General features: G+C 39.0%; 1 protein-coding gene across 1 annotated transcript in view; it reads right to left on the reverse strand.

Moving 5' to 3' along the window:
- Window positions 1-18,708, reverse strand: part of ANK2 (ankyrin 2) — a 159,998-nt gene that overhangs the window by 55,204 nt on the left and 86,086 nt on the right. The window contains exons 23-28 of the mRNA XM_086464118.1: window positions 18,594-18,666; window positions 17,118-17,198; window positions 7,330-7,474; window positions 5,384-5,395; window positions 1,923-2,010; window positions 1,194-1,297 (exon numbers count right to left, since the gene is read on the reverse strand). Coding sequence (XP_086320244.1) covers window positions 1,194-1,297; window positions 1,923-2,010; window positions 5,384-5,395; window positions 7,330-7,474; window positions 17,118-17,198; window positions 18,594-18,666 — 503 coding nt within the window. The remainder of the gene's footprint in view (window positions 1-1,193; window positions 1,298-1,922; window positions 2,011-5,383; window positions 5,396-7,329; window positions 7,475-17,117; window positions 17,199-18,593; window positions 18,667-18,708) is intronic.

An 18,708-nucleotide genomic window follows, 5' to 3' on the forward strand; every position in this document is an offset into this window, starting at 1 on the left:
TTAGGGTTAGAATAAACCACCAAAACAATTTTAAAGCTGACTTACTGACATACATATAAACACATACATACTGTACACATTGAGTATTTTCATTTAATTTGTTAGTTTTAGAGCTCAAGAAAAGCAAATCCAAACAACACTGGTCACAGCCAAATATCCTGCTACCAGCTAACAAATAAACTTCTCATATATGTCACAAATCAGTCAATTTGCAATCGCAGTTACGACAATATTGCTCCTCTTTTAGACCAGGACTGCCTGTCATTCCAAATGGGACTCCAGTGTCATTTTTTGAAAGAAGAGGACTGTAATATTGTTGCAAACTCATTTGAGACTAACAAAAAAATCTTTCTCTTTGTGACGTCCAGCCACGCCGTGTACAACGTAGCTCCACAGAAATGAAATGACATCATTTTTCATGACATCAGTTTTGTATGAATTCATCTGCACATACCTCATCAAATCTGACAGCAGGACACAAGTGTGGAATTCAGTGTAAAGAATAAAATTACTGAAAACACAGCAAGTAAAAGCACTTGAAACAAATGCACTCGCAGATTCTGAGGCCAGTCATACAAGCTTTGTAAGTATGAATTTGGTTGGGCCTGTGCTTTGACCTGTGTTACTCCATTTCCACGAGCTTGCCTAAATGCAAATGCTTATAGAGTCAGTTGTGAGAATACATGAACGTCGTGGCCAAATACATGTAAAGCACATGATGTTTAGGTTGCCTGTCTGTTACACAATTCATGTAATTCAAAATCCTTGGTTTCTTTTTTTGGTAATCACGACGAACACTAGAGTTGGCACCTACCTAAACTACTTCACTAGCACAGGAGGTACTCTCCACCTGGAGTGATTAGGCCCTTGGTCTCAACTATTACTAACTTTAAAAAGGCACTGTGTTTATTTCTCCATAAAATTCACAGAAACGCACATGTGTATGTGTCAATTATCTCATTCATTCCTCTCCAACTTGACTGAAAGCTCACTGACTTGCAGCGATTTCAGCAGATAGTCTTGGTACTCAGGCTTGCTTGACTGTCAGAGCTTAAGGGATCATAACAACTTATTGACAGCTCTAGGAGGCAATGAATTAAAATATAACTCCTAGTTAAGCATTAGTGCAAGCTGCTGCCACTGCAGGTATTCTGTTTCTTTTTTTTTAGTATAATGCTAATTGATACACTCACCCTGAATGAATTGGGCTGGACGAAAGAGCCACATTGTCCAAGTTTTCAGGGCCCCAGCTTAAGCGATATGAATTCCTTTCAGCTTCTTTGGCCAGAGTTGTTACCTTGGTAAGCAAAAAACCCTCCTTTTTACTACAATAAAATCAATTAATCAACAAACAATAAGAAGATGTATTTTGCATAGTAGTGCCTAAACCGTTTAACTTTTCTTAGAAAGGAAACAAAAGAGTAATAATAGCATTAAGATATTAGAAACCCCACATTGTAACATTTTGTACTTGCTCAAAGTAATCATATGTTAGTGGTCCCAGTGAAATGAATGCTGTGGTTTACCGAAGTGGCACTTCCTAATTTTTTTTTTTTTTTTTTTTTTTTTTTAAACTACAAGCATGCTTCAGAATAGTATCTTTGAGGACAATGGCCTTGAAATCATTAGATCACCTGAATATTTAGCCCAACGGCTGTTAGCATCATTCAAAAAATAGTTAAAAGGGAGAATATTATAAAGACAATCCCTGTACTATATTCACACAGCTTACCCATTTATTTCAGAATAGAATTTAATATTGCACAGCATAATATGCCATCAAATATCAATGAAAATTAGAGAGATTTATATTAACATAAAGAAAGCAGCATACATGACACTGTATCATCAGGACAATCTAATCCATAATCCTTTTATATTTCCGCATTCATCCAACCGATAAATGAACTGAAGTTGCTTACCTGCTGGCTGGGGATCACAACCGTATCGTCGATCATGGCACTGTCCCTCAGGTAGGAGGCATGGCTCAAAGTGTGGGACCTGTCTGAACTGAAGGATCGCAGGCTGGTAGGTTGGTAGGATGCCATAGCAATATATCAGCAGTACAGGTGATGTTGTAAAGGTGTCATGATAGATCGGGTGGGAGAATGAAAAAAGCGTGCTATTAGCAATATGATGCAGCTTCCAGGGGGAGTAGATAATAGTCACAGCGGGAAAAACAGAGCTTTACAAATCTGTGTAATGCCACCTTTCTGACCAAGGGCCACAAAGTCTTTGGACTGACTTATTTGCTTCAAAATGCAGAACCTAGAGATTGATCTAGATGACAGTTTATTTTATACTCATGAATACTTTATACTTGGCTTTGTGGCACGATAGTTTCCTTATAATAAAGAGCACTAATTTCTTTTAAGTAAGGCTCTTTGGAGAAGTTCTTTCTCCTGCTACGTCACAGAAGCAAACCACTATGGAAAACCAGAATGCTAACATCTGAAGAAAAGCTGAAAAGACTCTTTCTGAAGCTTTGTAATGATCTACTCTCTCCCCTTAAAACTATAAATAAGTAAGCTTGATATTGTCCCCTGGAAGGTACACACAGCAAGGTGAATTGTGGCCAGCCGCAAGCTCCTGTGTAAAACAAAATTCTTCCTCTGTATGCCAACAGCATCTTTAGAGAGGCAGTCCAAATGTGAGCACTGTTTTCTTTGTGAGTACACACAGCTCTACAGAAAACTGGTTGCTGTAGCAATGAGAGACGCAAGGCAGTAAATAAGCTGCTTCCAAGCACTGGCTCAGAATGTAACTGCAGTATCCACTAGCAAAAAGCAAAAAAAGACAAGTAAGACACCACAGAAGGACATACTGAGGTAAATAGGGTTTCTGCTACCAAACGGCACTAGTTTTGTTCTTTAAATATTTACTAGCAGCAGTATTAAAATACTGGTTTTTAAAAACAGATCAACCACCTTCAAATGTTGTACGTGTACTCTGTGATGTTGTTCTCTATCTTGAGGGATACAGTACATGTAACAGAAGGAAGCAGTTTTATTTTCATGGCTTACACATCCATGAGTAGTACTCATAATGACTAACACACTGGATCAGAACAATAGGCCATTTATCTAGACACATAGATTTTTAAGGGATAATTCATTTTCAGTGGTTAGCAATAAAAAAAGTCATGTATACACTACGGACACGAGATTCAAGGGCTTTAAAGCAGATCTTGTGGAAAGCATATTTTACCATCCAATTCAGATCAGTCAGCCTTTTTTAACAATAGCTACATTCACTCAGTATTTTTTTCATCCATTTTTAGAAGCAAATGGTTATGGTATTTTATTAGAAATACATGACATTGAATAATAGTCAATGCTATTGATCATTGACTTATACCAATGGCCTATTTAGTATACTACAGATGGGCTGTACAAAACTGAAAGCAAAGACAGTTATCACACAAGTATCAGCCTTAGGAAAGTCTGGAGAAAAGAAACAAACCAACAATAAATAATCTCTCTTGCATGTCATGAAATGTTTTTCACCCAGACAAGTAGAAGAGGTGAGACATGTAAGGCTGGTATTCTTGGAATTATGCATTCTGAAATAAAATCCTGATTCCATTAAAATAACGAATAAAATTTCAACAGGGACAGATGTTCACCCTAACTGTCTGCACATAACATTTCAGGAAAAATCATGAAAGGGAATCTTGACTGAGGAATCTTTGGTTAAACATTTTAGTGTGAATTGGGTAGGCAGAGTACACTTTGCTTGTTCACAACAAGAGTATTCAGTGAGCATGTGTTCTTTAGTTGAAAACTAAGCCTCAGAAGCAGACCCCATTTGCCATCATTATCCTTTATTCATTTCAATGTTTGACACTTTCAGAACTGCTTCACTGCGCCATGCAATGCTTGTGAGAGGTCCACCATCCAAGTTGTAGGTTCTGCTAGTCAGCTAATGTCATGTCCTGGATAGACACTGAAGGAAAGAAAGTACATACTAGATTTGACTCGTTATCTGCATGATGGTTTTGTCTGTATTCTCCTGCAAGCACCTGGCACTGCTACTACCACCACTACAAGTAGCCCAGCACGTATCCACTATGTAGTACCTGTACGTAAGCTCCAGTAAATATGCAATATATTGAGGGTACGGAATTTATCTACAGGCAAGGTATGCATAAGCATGACCGAGTTCTGCGGTAAATGAGAAGTTTAAACTTCCTACTACAATTAATTTCAAAACTAGCGTTCAGATGACACTGCCCCTCTTCTGTATGCTGTAACAGCTAAATGAAGAGCAAGCCAGCAGTTAAAAGTTCCGTGTTTCTTAGACTTGAAAACAAAGGTACTGACTGAAACAACAGTCAATTTACGGAAGTGTAGTGGCACTGACCGGAACTTATTGTTTATTATTGCAATAAGTCTTCAGGCATCCTGTAAAAAAAACCAGTCTAAATCACAGAGACATAATTAATGTCTACATACAGATTCTTTCCAAATCTGATTGATAAATCTTAAGTCACAGGGGCTGTGGGGTCAATAACGCTCTACTGGGCCCCAGAGACTTGAACCGAGGAATGCTACAGAGCTCCTGAAGATAAAGAGTGTCTTGCCTGTGTTAGGTAACGCACAGGGCATGTATCACTCTCCTCTTCTAAGCCCTGAATAAAGCCCAGGTGGTATCCAGAAAATAAGGGCAGCATACGCTAGCCCAGATTCTAATTGGGGCGACTGGGAGACCGTGTTGCGGCACACATCCGCTTGCCGGACAGAGCTCTAGCATCCTCTAGTCCAGCTGAGCATATCTCTTGTCGTGGGAACTATATGTTGTTTCAGAAGCTGGGAAAAGAACCCGGTATCATTGAAAAAATGTATAAATCTGCCTTGAAAACGTTTTTGTATTCAAAGATCAAAGCCTTCCTCACACCTGTCATAGACTAGAAAGGTGGAAGGGACTTACAATGAAATGGAGTCTTTTGACATGGCCTGAATTGGTTCTGGCTCTGAATATCCAGAGGGAGAATCCAGGTACTGCCGTCCATTCTCTTTAATTTTTTTATTCTACCACTGCTTCTCCACAGAGAAAATGGCAGCATGGTAACAGAGGGACAGCTACCAGCTGTTGTGATCTAGTGCAGCTTCCCTGCTCCTTGCCAACGCTGCCTGTACGGGAATTGGGGAAGTTTCTGTGTCATTCTGTGACCCTTCTAGACACCGAGTACTGTTGGATCAGCATTCTCCAATGAGTATGATAGGTAGTGGTGACTGTAACTATCTCCAACAGCAGCGTCGTTCATTTGGTTCTTCTCCAAATCACCTTTCTGGCATACAGCAGGCCTCCAAAATGGATGAACAGAGACAGGTGCCACAAAAGGATATAGAGACAACATGTTTTCATGCTATGTGATACCTACCTGGGCATGGTGCTAATGAAAGCATATGAAAAAGAGTGAAGGGGAGAGAGAAATAAAATAAATACGGAAGATGGTTACAAAAGAAAAAGGTATGTTTTTAAATCAAATTGTTTAATGCATGAGATTACACAAGTCTAGACTGCTAATACTACTTTGCTTCACTGAATTTCTGAAAAAACAAAGCCAGTATAATGCAATGAAAATCACATTAAAGCAAAAGCAAAATAATTTAAGCAGTCTCTGTGAAAATTTGTACAACCAGTAACCTGACAGTGACAGAAAATGAGACCATAAAATTAGAAAGACGTACTTTTTTTCTTTTGTTCTTTCTCCCTTCATAATTTTGCTTCATCTCAATGTAATCATGCTTGATACAGGATGTGAAATAAACTTCACACAGCACAAAAAAAACCACATCAGTTACATGCCAGTGAAAATCTACTGAAATCCACTGACAGTATTCAAAAGCTAAATACTCTAAATAGGAGCAGAACCTGGCTTAACACTTGCCTGCACAATCATTTCTATACAACATCTTAAAAAAAAATAAAACCTTTGTTACCATTGAAAGTGCCTGATAAAAGGTTTTGATTTTTAAGCATTCTGATGTAGTTCATAAACACCCTCTGAGACTTAAAAAGCCACTAAAACAGTCACTTTGTTTTCAGTGGATTCACTGGAGCTGTCTAAAAACCAACAAAGACTCCAAGCTTATAAGACCTGAATGATGAGAGAGTTACACATGCTGCGAGGCAAACCAAACTGTTTCCTGCCATCTTTTGTTCCAGGAGCAATTCACAGCCTACTGAAGTAAACAGAATGGAGCCTACTGATTTCACTGAGCTTTGGAAATGCTGCCAGAATAACAATCAAGACTGGAAAATGAGGTAGGTTAAAAATGCCTTCTGTTGCCAAGATCTCAACTTCCTTCCCCCCCCCCCCCCCCCCCCCCCTTTAGTGAACCCCAATTCTAAAGGCAGTGAGTCTGGAGACATCACGGATTTACACTAGACATCGGCATTTTCAAACAGGAATGCCTGGGTAGCCTATTCTAAACTAGAACTGTGGGTGTTGATCTGCCAGTTTGAGTCTATACTTGTGCTCACTAGTAAAGGCTCTCATTTTGAAAAGGGAACTCTGTATTTTTGTAGACTATAGTGAAACTTCTAGAACAATTAAAACAATTATTAAAGCTACAAGCATTATTATTCCACAAATACATCTAGACTTAAGTTCAACTTGTTAGATATAAGCAAATCAGCAAGTTTTCTGGACTGAACACACACTCTCTTTTCTAATTTTTTTTTTATTTATTTACAACATAAATACTGTGCTGTGCCAGCAGAAGGAAAATTATTCTCTTTTCTCTTTCTAATCTTCCAGATTAGAAAGCCATGTTTCATCAAGAGTTAATGTGCTTGCTGACAACATACTCACTGCCAATCCAATGTGGGATGACCAAGTCCACTGCTCCCCTTCCTTGTACCTGTAGCTGGCACACTACTCTAAAAAGTGGGCTCACCTAATGCTAAGACACCCTGTCCACCTATCCATCCATCCCCTGACTCACGACAGGAGGAGATGGGGATGATTCATAAGCCCTTTCCATAGACAGCTAGACCCTTCTTCCTTTGCCCGACCACAAAGACAATAAAGCAAGCTATGCCTTTTCCAGAACCAAGTAAGAACCACAAACAAATTCCTCACCAGACTCTGAGTACAGCATTAGTGCCAAATGTATTCATTTCTGAACTGGTCAGGAAATATTCCTCCTGCCCACACCTTCCTCCTACAAAGTGCCACACTGACAGACCTAATAAAGAAATGTTGACAAGCGCATCCCATGTCTCCCTTGAGTTAAAGACCCCCGAGCAAGGGATTTCAAGCATTTAAAACAAAACATGTGCAGAATTATCATAAGAAAATATATGTGTACAGGCGAGTACCTGTCAGATCGCCCTCCTTCCAAGCTGTACCTTAGGTAGTTCATACCATCTAAGAACTGGCTGCTTGGTAAAGAGTCATCTCCTAGTTCTCTGAGGTCTTCTGGCCTGAGGTACTCTCCTCCATCTCCTGTCATTGTGTCATCACCTTTAAACCAATCACAGAAGGGACAGAGATCAGCACACACATAGGGTTGGTTTCACCTACACGTTGGGATCTAACAGCTGGATGGCACAAGAAACAGGAAGGCATTTTCCACTCAGGAAACACTGCAAACCACGAGCAATTAATGTATTTAATGAAACTGGCACATCAAGCAAGATTTAGAAAAATAATAATAATAAAAAATTTGAAATCAAGGTGATTAATCAATGAAATTCAATCTAATTTTTGCTGTTGCACAAACTGGTAAGGGCAAATTTCTTTGCCACTCTCTAAAGCATGGTCTCTCTGTTCCTTTATCCATGCTGACCCTCCGGTCACAGCTAAACTGGATCACAGTCTGACAGTTTATGATTAAATATAACCACGTACTTGACTGTAAGCTATGTGTTTTCAGCTGAAAAGGTGTTTTCTGTGGCCTTATGCCTGACAGTTGTAAATCCTAATTTAAGCTCTCCATTGTCCAAACTCCCCATCATACAAGGCTGTCTCACCCACGTTCCAACATTCTTTTGTGATCAGCAAAAAAATTCTTATTTCTAAAACACGGCAATATCCAGAAACTGGAAATAAGCTCACATGCATAGATGGTAAGGATCACTAATCAGAAAAGTAATTCATAATGAACCAAAGCCTGAATGATCATTGGTTATCTGACATAGTAACCTTTTTGCATATACTCTGAATAACAGGGTTTAATTTTTTTTTTTTTGGTCCAAAATTATTTTCCCCAGGAAGTTCTGTCTACATGAAGTCACAGTTTGCTTTTCTCCTGCAGGCGAACAAAACAGCTCACACTGCCAAGCAACATGTAGATGTTTCTTTTCATTCCCATTTGCACCAGGGTTTCTCTCCCCACTTTCAGCCTGGCGATTTCAGTCACGTACCCAACAGTTAACTACTACTGTACGAGCCTGCCAGAGGCTTGGTGTGGCCCACAGAACCGCACGACACGACCCTAGGCCACTGATAGCTCCAGACTTTCTCACTTTCTAAGCTGCACATGCAAACGTCCAGAACCTGAAGCTCAGTTACATGAAGGAGACTGCAACTGTTACACAGGAACAGTCTGCAGGGGCTACACATTCCAGCTCCAATAACTCACCCTGATATGCTGAGAAACACGAAGGACTGTAAAGGTTAGGTAAGTGGCACCCATGCTGTTTCAAACAGAATTCATTTGGGCATCAGGACAGTTGTCGCTTGTGTGATTTAAAGTCTTAATAAAGCAAAATTGCAAAAACCAATTATTGTTATTGCTGCTATTTCTGGTACAGCATCTTCCCCTGCCCTACAAAATGTTATTGGTATTACAAGCTCTAGGAGCGGTGCTCGCTACTAAAAGGAAGAAATCTTGATACTTGTTTTCGTGAAACAAATCAAGCTCTAATAAATAAATAATTTACAATTCATCATCTAAAACTAAGTATCATTTGGGGGGGGTTAAGATTTTTTGTATACACAAATATTGTACGTAAAATGAGGACTGAATCTTTTCAGTATAACAACAAAAGCTCTTGAAAATTCCATCTGCCCACATTAAGAGGGAGAACTGGGCACGGTTTCACAGAAAACAATAAAACACATTTAATCATCGCATGTTTCCTGTCTTCTGACAGATGATGCCTCCTGTTTCCTGGGAATGTCACATTATAAAGCACGGGGCTTAGTGAAAATTTGGAAGATATTAAGGCAATGCTGTTAATCAAACAGTAAAAGGAATTTCAAGTTGTATTTCAAATAAACTAGATACTTATAATCACGCCAGACATTCCATCTAGAATAGAAACAAAGGCAAAATCTTCACCACTTTCATCACACCCACATCCTTTTAAAAAAAAAATAAAAAATCTGAACTCTACTCTCATTTCAGCTTTGGCCTCTGATCTAAGAGTTGTCAATAACGGGTCTAAGTAACACTAGCTGTTTACGTGATGGGAACATCTGCAAACAGTAATAAGACGATCCATGAATATTTCACAATGTCTCCAGATCGTCCGTCTTGTTGGTAACAGCTTACTTGCTAGCAAACGAGTCCTGAGTGAGTGAACGGAAAGTTAAAGTCACTCCCCGCCTACCCTTGTGCCCCTCCATCTTTCCTTAATGAGATGAACTCCTAAAACAAGTAGCACCTCCTAGTATATGAAGGGGAAAAAATACATATTGATCTCTGAATGACTGGGCAGCAACATCACATTTCATACAATCGTGGTTACACAAGTGTCTTAATTCTTGCTTTGCAGGGCAATTGCACATACGCAAACGGAACTATCCTGAGTCTGTGTAGTAAGAACTCATTCATCCTGTCAGTTATATCGCGTTGTCATTACAATATCTAACGCGGCTATATTCCTGTGTCTCAGTCAATTCAAACATACACAGACACATTATCTGCTGAGAAGAAATTACATATTCAGCTGACCATGAGCTGCTTTACACAGCAAATTTTACCAGATGGTGGTTTTGTGGTGGTACAAGAAATTATCCTTTTTAATGATGCTATAAATGATTCATCTGCCATCACATTCACCATCAAATTAATGACACTAACGTTTTCAGCAGTTACTAAGCAGTTTGTGACAAATATAGCCCTTGACATTGATGCTCCGTGATTTCCAGTGGCCATCTATAAACTTATAGGCGGATTTCGATGAGGTACCCACTCAGTGATTTATCTTCTGTTTACTTGAAAGAACACCTTCCTTTCTTCAATGACACCAACAGAGTTTCAGAGTTTTACTTGACAGGGGAAAACACACTACAAAACACTGGGACACAATTGCACTGTGCCCCAATTAAAGCATTCCTGTTCAGCCTTGGACTCATCACTGCTACTGCCCATCTCTCAGCTATCTCCAAAAATTTTGCCCAAATTTGTATTTCTGAATAACATCACCTTGTTTATGGCAGGTTTGAAAGGAAACAAAATGCACTATAAGGAAGTGTCAAGTACCTGGACTCTCTTAAAAGAAACACTGGGATTGTACTGGTAAGGACACTGGAACAAGAAGTAATAAAAAAGTTTTCAAAAGTTTTTTTTTTTAATCCCCAAACCTAAGAATCTATTTATATTTAAACAAAAAGTGGCCAACAGCTGAGTTTCTGCACTTGCTACTGCTATTACTTTTTCTTTGAAGAGTGCAAATAGCTCCCAGTACAATGGGAAGCTTTTCCAGAGCATAACACACAAAGCATCATGATCCCACTGCACTCTAAGATCTAATGATCTGGTTAGTCTATTCATCTGGATTACTAATGCCCTTAAATAAGATGTGAGACACTCCAAAACCATACATTTTGTACAGGTTTGCAACACTTGGGGTTCCTTTTTCTCTCCTCAGAAGGGGGACAGGTAAAAAAAATCAAAGGAGATCACTTGAATCAAGAAGTAATTAACTTTCTGCTCAGGTCAGCAATATTCGTATGATGACTCTTACTGGCCTGCTCCTCTTTTTTTTTTTTTCCTTACATTTTCTGCTGACGACATATTATTTCTGTGTATCATGAACCTGTAATATCCAAATATAGCAATGGACCTCAATTGCTGATCTCTAAGATACCTGGGCAGATCTGACTAGCCACTGAGACAGTAAATATTTGCCTTACTCTAACCAAGTAGTACAGAGAAAATAAAAAGCTAATTTTGATGATGATGATTTCACATGTTTGAACTGAGGTTTTGAGCATTATAAGTCACTGAAGGGACTAAGAGAAACAGGCGGCATGCTGAGACCTCGTATCTGCTCCTTCAGCGACAGTTTGGCTGGACACACAGGATTTTACCAAACCTTCAGAAATGAAGACTCACACTGATATTGCTGTTCCTTACTTCTTAGTTTTCCTCAATTCTACAAAAGGGAGTGGTATGTCCTACCTATATAAATGATTAAATCAAGCAACAATCATGAACCACTCAGGTCAAAAATGCGCTTTAAATGCAAAGTACATTTACAAGTAGCCCTGAGGCACCCAGCCACATGCAATTCTCAGCTTAGCAAATCAGTATTGGCTCACAGCAGAAGTGTTTAATTAGCGTTTCTAAAGCAGACTAGCTGTTTTTTAGAAATTATCCTCCTAAATCAGGGAGCTATGCAAACGTTTGATCAAGTAAGCAGTTTTAAAATTATCACCACACCATTCTGGATATGTATCTCCAGAGTCAGCTCCTTTAGGGAAGCCTCAACAAAGGCAGTTCCTACCATTCCTATAGTTCTCCTGCTACATAAAGGAATTGTAAAAGGCAATTGCTGTATGAGACTTGGTCTAGAACTGTTTCTCACAAAACATGGAGAAAATATAGGCAAAAGGGTTTTTTTTTTAAAAAAAAAAAAAAAAAAAAGGAAGAGGGACGTGCTAGAGACTGCCAGAAATTGCCTTTAATAGACATTTTTAAAGCCAGACACAGTTAATGTGTTTGCCAAAATAATTGTTTTCTCTGCAGCATGCAGATAAGTCTACATCTCCCCACATAAGTGCTGCTCCTTAAAAGTAACAAATGGAGAAGGGACAGCTATGGCAAGCTCAGGGTATTTTATGGAATATGTACATCCTGAAGCATTTTTAAAGGAATGTATCATGTAGAGTTTCTCTGACACTTCCCTTGGACACCTTCACTTCCCTAAAGTCAATTCTCTATTTAATGGCCCATGCACACACCAGAAGTTTCCCTGAATTAAGTTTGGCTAGTGCTACAAATTTCTTTCATTTTAGCCAGTCAGTAAAGCATACTTTCATGTGTGGTTTCATATATTGATACATGACTTAACATGTATCATCATGTCAGCTACAGGTAACTCAATGCAGCACTTGCAGAAAGAGAGGAGATAAAGTAAATAAAAAGAAAAAAACCCTGTATGTCTACCCTCCAGAATCTGCAGGGAGAGGAAGATGCCTTGATTTTGTTTTCTTGCAAATCAACCTGCTGCAAAATGAATTCCAGTATTTCACTGGTGGCTACTACGGTATTTGTGAAGTTGTTACGCTGGATCTAGGTAACCAAGAACAAGACCACTGCCTTTTTAGAATGGGACCAAAACAAACTATCCCTACCTCCCTAAGCCACAGAAGCCCTGGAAGGTCATTGATACTAATTTCAGGCAGGCTGAAAAGTCTGAGGTGTCGTGGGGCTACTATGCCATGTACAGTCAAATTGGGACTTGAATGAGTTCTTTGTGTAGTGTCAAGAGAGGCAATAAAGCACAAAGAACTCTGGGCAGGAAATTGCATTTAAAAAAACATATTGGGGAAAGTGATGGAGAACTGATTTAGCTCTTTGTTCCATCAGAACACTGCTTTGTTCTCATGAAGAGGAAAATTCACCTTAAACCGGGTAAATATTTCCTATGAAAAAGGACATTTCCTCACAATCTGAAACACACTGGGCACTAAGGAAGGAAAGCTCACTCTCGTACAGTTACCTAGGACTCCCATCAAACCTGCTGACCAAGACTCTGCACCTGCTAAAGTGAAAAGGGCGGGAAAAAAAAAGTCTTTTCCTTCTTCCCAAGGATACAAAGTATTTACCAATTTTGCCTTTGCGAAATTCCCATGGCAAGTACCACTCTTTTATGTAGCACTTTTAAACATACTTGTAAAATGGTATGTACGGACACACAAGTCACTTTTCACAGCCGTGTTGTTCCAAGGAACAATAGCCCAACATGTCTGCTGCCCGCAGAATGGGTAAGGCTCCTCTGACTGCAAGAGCTCACTTTGACTACAAAATATCTGTAAGTACTGCCAGCAGCCATAAAAGCTTTAGCTCATTAAGGTTAATGTAAATGTAAAAGCAAATGGGTTTTATCAATCATGAGTGGGAATAATATCCAGTAGTTGAAACACAAATTTAGATCAGACGGAGAAGACTAGTTAAATATACATTTCCCCTTTTTAACAGGCTGATCATGATTTACTTCAATGAACAAGCGATTGTAGGTCCCTCCTGTGACTTCAGTCTCTAAAGAAAATAATTCAGGGCTCAACATTCCTCATAAAATAACAATTTAGGAAATAATGTATAAGTAAATACAGTAATGTCTCCTGGTCACGCCCATGCATTACTCCTTCTTTGCACTAACAACTGTGTGTCCGTAATTTGGGTCATGCCGACATGTCGCTGACATCATTTATTATTGCTAATCTGGTCAATTCTACTTTTAGTCAACAGCACTGATGCAAATGAAAAACAGCAGTTTCTTTCAAACTTTTGCCAAAATTTTTGCGACCTAACCACAACCTCCCGTTTTTCATCACTAAAATGTTAGTAATTCTACCCCAACAAAAATAAAATAATTTCATTTCTTTCCAACGACAATACCAGATATTTTAAAAAGCACCATATTCTCTGTGAAAGATTTCAATGAAAAAATCCAAGTAAGACTTTGTCATAACTTTTTTTCACTTTCCTAGCAACAACGTCAATAAAACAGAAATCTGATGTAATCCAGCACGGATTAGCTGTGAACTGCTTTCTGGAATCCTAGATCACATTTCTGATGTCCTTAAGCGATGCAGTAGTTCACAGATATGCCACCTTGTCACTGAGGCACACTCATGAAGGGATAGCAAACCCCACTTTTACACAGATACTATTACTGTGAATAAGTTTGAATGACGTAGTATCACAATTCTGAGTAAGCTTTAAAACTAAAAAGGAGAAAAATTAGCAACTCTGTGAGAGGAAAAATGCAACAATCTGAACACTGGGTCATTATCGTATGTAGACATTAATGCATATTTTATAAATCATTTAAGGACACACGTTGATGCTGTTTCCATTTTTAGAAACACTTCAGCAAATTCAGTGTCCTAATCACCTTCTTTTTAAGATCACTTCATTATTTTAAAGAAACACAGTTAAGAAAAAAGCCAACGACATCACCTTCTGTCTCAACCAGGCATAGGGCTGACTTGAGCAACTTTCAGACAAGAATCCCTCATGAAAGAGACACTTTTTGTTCTTTGGATGTTGTGATTCCAACTGATTTTTGAGACTCCATTGACTATCTGCACATGATCGTTTGCTCAGCATTTGTCTATCCCTTCTCTGCAACTGACATGTCAGCACTAATTACTGTGCGGTGTGAACTGACCTTTATGGCAGCCATCTCAGGGCTGTGCTGCTTCTGACACCTTCTACTTCAGCCTTTCTATTCCCTTCTGCCTGCAAAAGCAGTCTGGCCAAAAAATAACTTGTCAGAACAAAGAGATTCATTTTCAGACAGATCGGTTCTCTGGGTTGGTTCACCACATGGTGAAACGTTTGTGCCGATATAATGGAGGATGTGGGAAAGTGCGGTTAGAGCTATGACAGCTTCTTGCAGCAGCCAGAACTGAGTCTCACAGAAATAGTGAAACCAGAGTTTTGAAAATTAGCTGGACTGAAAACAGAGCAGGAGATGAGGAGGCCCAGACAGACACAAATGAGAGCTCTTTGACAACCTGTTTTACTGGTTGGTCTTGTATCCTCCATATACGTGCTCCTCAATACAATATGAACACGCTCCTCAATACAACGTTAACACATGGGAGAACAAAAAAAGGTTCCTGCTTTTTCTAGATTTTCCTATGTGTCTACACTGGCTCAGCCCTAACAGAAATAACTGCTTGTGCTTAACTTCACTAATTCTGTAGATGACACTAAAATACATTTCACAAGATGCTTTGCAGTAGTTGCCTTGTACCTGCTGTAAGGATCCCCCAAGCGCAAATCGCTTCTTTCGTGGCAATAGCTTCAAAGGAACTAAACTGTGTAGCAACACAAGCAGCTAAGCCAGATACAATGATAAAAACGCAGGGTTTTTAGTACAACTCCATCCCCACAAAGCGTTTCTGAAACCACATCACTTAACAGCTACGCCTGTGGGAATCTGGAGTGTAATCCCCACCGTTAAGGTGAAGCCCTCCTTAAACTTTCTTACAAGATCAGGCCATCACCTTCTGAACAGTGATTGTATTACATTTGCACAGCGCATGGTGCTGAGAAAGTAACGATGGATGATCCTTAAATAGTCTTCACGGCAGACTGTAGTACAAACAGAGAGCAGCAGTAACACCCATGTGCAAGTGCATATTTCTGTGGTGTATGAATAAACGGCTTAATAAAACTGTGCTGATACATCTTTGGCCCTGATGGTCACAAAGCAGGAAAGATTTATTAGTGCCATAAAGTATCTGATTCACGTAGGACCATATAAGAGGCTTATAGCAGATGAAGTAGGATTTTTCTATAATCACACTTTTGCTAGCCTACAAAGTTTCCCTTTTTTCACTTCTTCCATGATCTTTGCACAAAACCTTATGAATCCAATTTCATCTAGTCCATTAGTGGCATGGCTGTTTCTCTTTCCCTGACAATGCACACCTGCTTCCATACTTAACTCTGGTACTTACCATCTAGAAAACAGCATTCACATTTAAAAAAAAAAAAATAAAAACCCAAATAATCAAATGCAATTTTAAATTAAAAAATACAAACTTTTTCAAAGGAAGGGTTGGGTTTTTTTGAGGTAAAAGGTAAAGAATTCTGAACAATAATACAATTGCTAAACATAAACACAATGAAAATTAAAGACAAATTAGTGGGACTCTCAGAACAGGCTACACAGAGCAGGACCTTACATACCAAGCTGGGCTATTTGTCAGATTACACGGTCCTTTATTTTATACTGCTAGGACTGTATGTTGCATTTGAATTTGTTTTAGGAATATGAATTCTATGTTATTAATGTAACAGCATACAATTATGCAACGTAACTGCTTCCCAGGGAAAATGCAAAATATTATCGCCAGTGATGAACAAGCTCCACAACGGGACAGGAAATACTTATTTGCTCAAGTACTCTTCTCGTGTTCAACTTTACAATTGCATAATTCCAGCTGGCAGGTTTACCATGTAACATTAATTTATTTCAGAAAATATTGTGTCACTTCAAAGCAGTTAAGAAAACAGCACTACAGAAACCTTATTGCTAGCCTCTTACAAAGACTGCACCATCACTAAAAGGTTCATCCTCTTTATTAAAAAAGTTTTGCAGTCTTCCCGCCCCCAGCTATTTTAAGTTCCTGTGACAAGTACCATTCATGTTAGGAATTGTTGCAACATCCTGAATGTTTTGTCTGTAGAAACAGATTTTACAGGGACAGTAGCATGAAGTGCTTTACCTGTGACCGACCTGCTTAGCAACCTGCAGCAGGATCACAGAGGCACTATCAGTATGAGCGCTCAGTACTGAACCTGGAGCAGGAATGTGCCAGAGGACCTACGTCCCGTCTCCTGGCTATCAACAAACAGTAGGTGTCAGATGGTAACCAAAAGCAGAGAATGTTAATTCAAAGCACTGGAGAGCGTTAGTCATGCTGGATGGCCACAGTAAATTCTGCCAACATATTCAAGATACAGGTAATAAATCTGGGATTTTCTGGCTTCCCTTCTTCCTCCCACCTTTCAGGGAACACGCACCCAGTCACACTTCAAAAGCAATGAAACGGACCAGTGTTAGGCACCCAGATTAAGCAAATTCATGTTGCTTCAACACAAAAAACAAAAACAAAAACAAAAACCCACAACCAAAAAAACCCCAAACAAACAATCCGAGTTAAACAAAAAGAGAAAGTTGGGAAGTCTTACTCCACGAACTTCTGCTAACAGCACCTGTGCCACTATATGCTTCACCATCACTGAAACGTTCATCGTCAGAGTGTTTAAAGGCTGTGCAACATATAAATTGGTTTGAGAAAGAGGAATACCCTGTATTAATCCTGTAGAAGCTTTGTGGATTTAAAGATTGTTAAATGGTTGTTTCAAAAGATTGGGAGAAAATTCAACAAAGTAAACATAAGGCTATAAGGAATTTAAAGGCCATTTATCACAATAATTACACAAGTGATTGAATGTTTTTCAAACAGACAAAATGTAGCAAAAACACACCCGAGAGAAGTAATTTCACTGATCATGATGCATCAGAAAATAATTTCTTCTGAATCACACTTGTTTGTTTTCGCTTGCAGCTTTGCAAGCATTACCAAAAAAAATAGCATCTGGAGCCTACAGGTCATAATTTCTCATGAGTGTAACTCATTTATCAGCATCAATCCCATTGCAAAAAGGAATACAAGCAGTTTAGGAACAGGAATGCCATCAACTTCCCGTACCATTTAGAACCACAAGTGCATTTCTGTTTTTTTTTGTAAAAGAAAAAAAAACAACCCTGTAACCTGCGTTCCTAAACCGCTAGGACTTTTTGAAACTAGTCACTCTGCAAATTATTACCATGAAATAATAATTACCATAAAATGGCATCTGTAAGGTACTGTAATAGAAATTAACACTGCCAAGAGTAAAAAACAACTTAGAAAATTCTTGCAAATGTGCGTATAACTATCAGATGCCAGAAGGCATTTGTGAACTTTTAGAAAGGGATGTTTTTAAGCTATTTCCTTAATTCTGTGCTGTATAAAACAGCAGTACTTTATCAATCCTTCCAGAAGTTCACACAAATTTTCTTGGGACTTAGCTAAGCGGTACAGCATATGCCTCCTGCCTGTACATACAATAGACTCTGAAACCAAAGCGCCAAACTCGTTAACATGTTGTTACTTTATGTCATGCCGTACGTATCTGTGATTCGTGTGTGCCAAAAGCTCCCTCAAGGGAACTATCTCCTCACCTTCCACCTTATGCATCTTCTTACACAAAAGTTTCCAATTAGGCAGAACCCCAAGAGATATGTATCTGAAACAGGTGGCACCGATCCAAAAACTTTACTGCTCATGTTGCTCTTTATGGGAGGGTCAAACCCAGCTTTGGAACAGCTCTACATTTAAATTTTAAAACCTGAAGTCAAGAAGTGTTCTCATTTGCTGATTTGGTTCAGATAAGCTTTTTCTGACAAAAGATGTTGGGGTCCAGGATTTTGGTTTGAGTCAACTTTTGGCACCTTTATTCCAATGCCAAAATGACTCCATCACTTAAAAAAGGCCCCTACACAGAACTTCATCCCAGGCACCGCAAAACGAAGTTGTCAAAGTACTTAAGCAGCTATCTGGAGCCTACGTTACAGGTTACGTAAGTGATATGGAATAGGAACTTAGCAAAGCTGCTCACCTTCTTCATCAGAAACATCCAGGACCTCAGTCATTGTCTCAGGTACATTTAGCTTGTGCTTCTCTGTTACAGTCTGCAAAGACAGATTCATCAATCCTCAAATTAAATGCCAAAA

This window comes from Leptosomus discolor, chromosome 4 (assembly GCF_034619465.1).
Source record: "Leptosomus discolor isolate bLepDis1 chromosome 4, bLepDis1.hap2, whole genome shotgun sequence".
In the NCBI taxonomy this organism is placed as follows: Eukaryota; Metazoa; Chordata; class Aves; order Leptosomiformes; family Leptosomidae; genus Leptosomus; species Leptosomus discolor.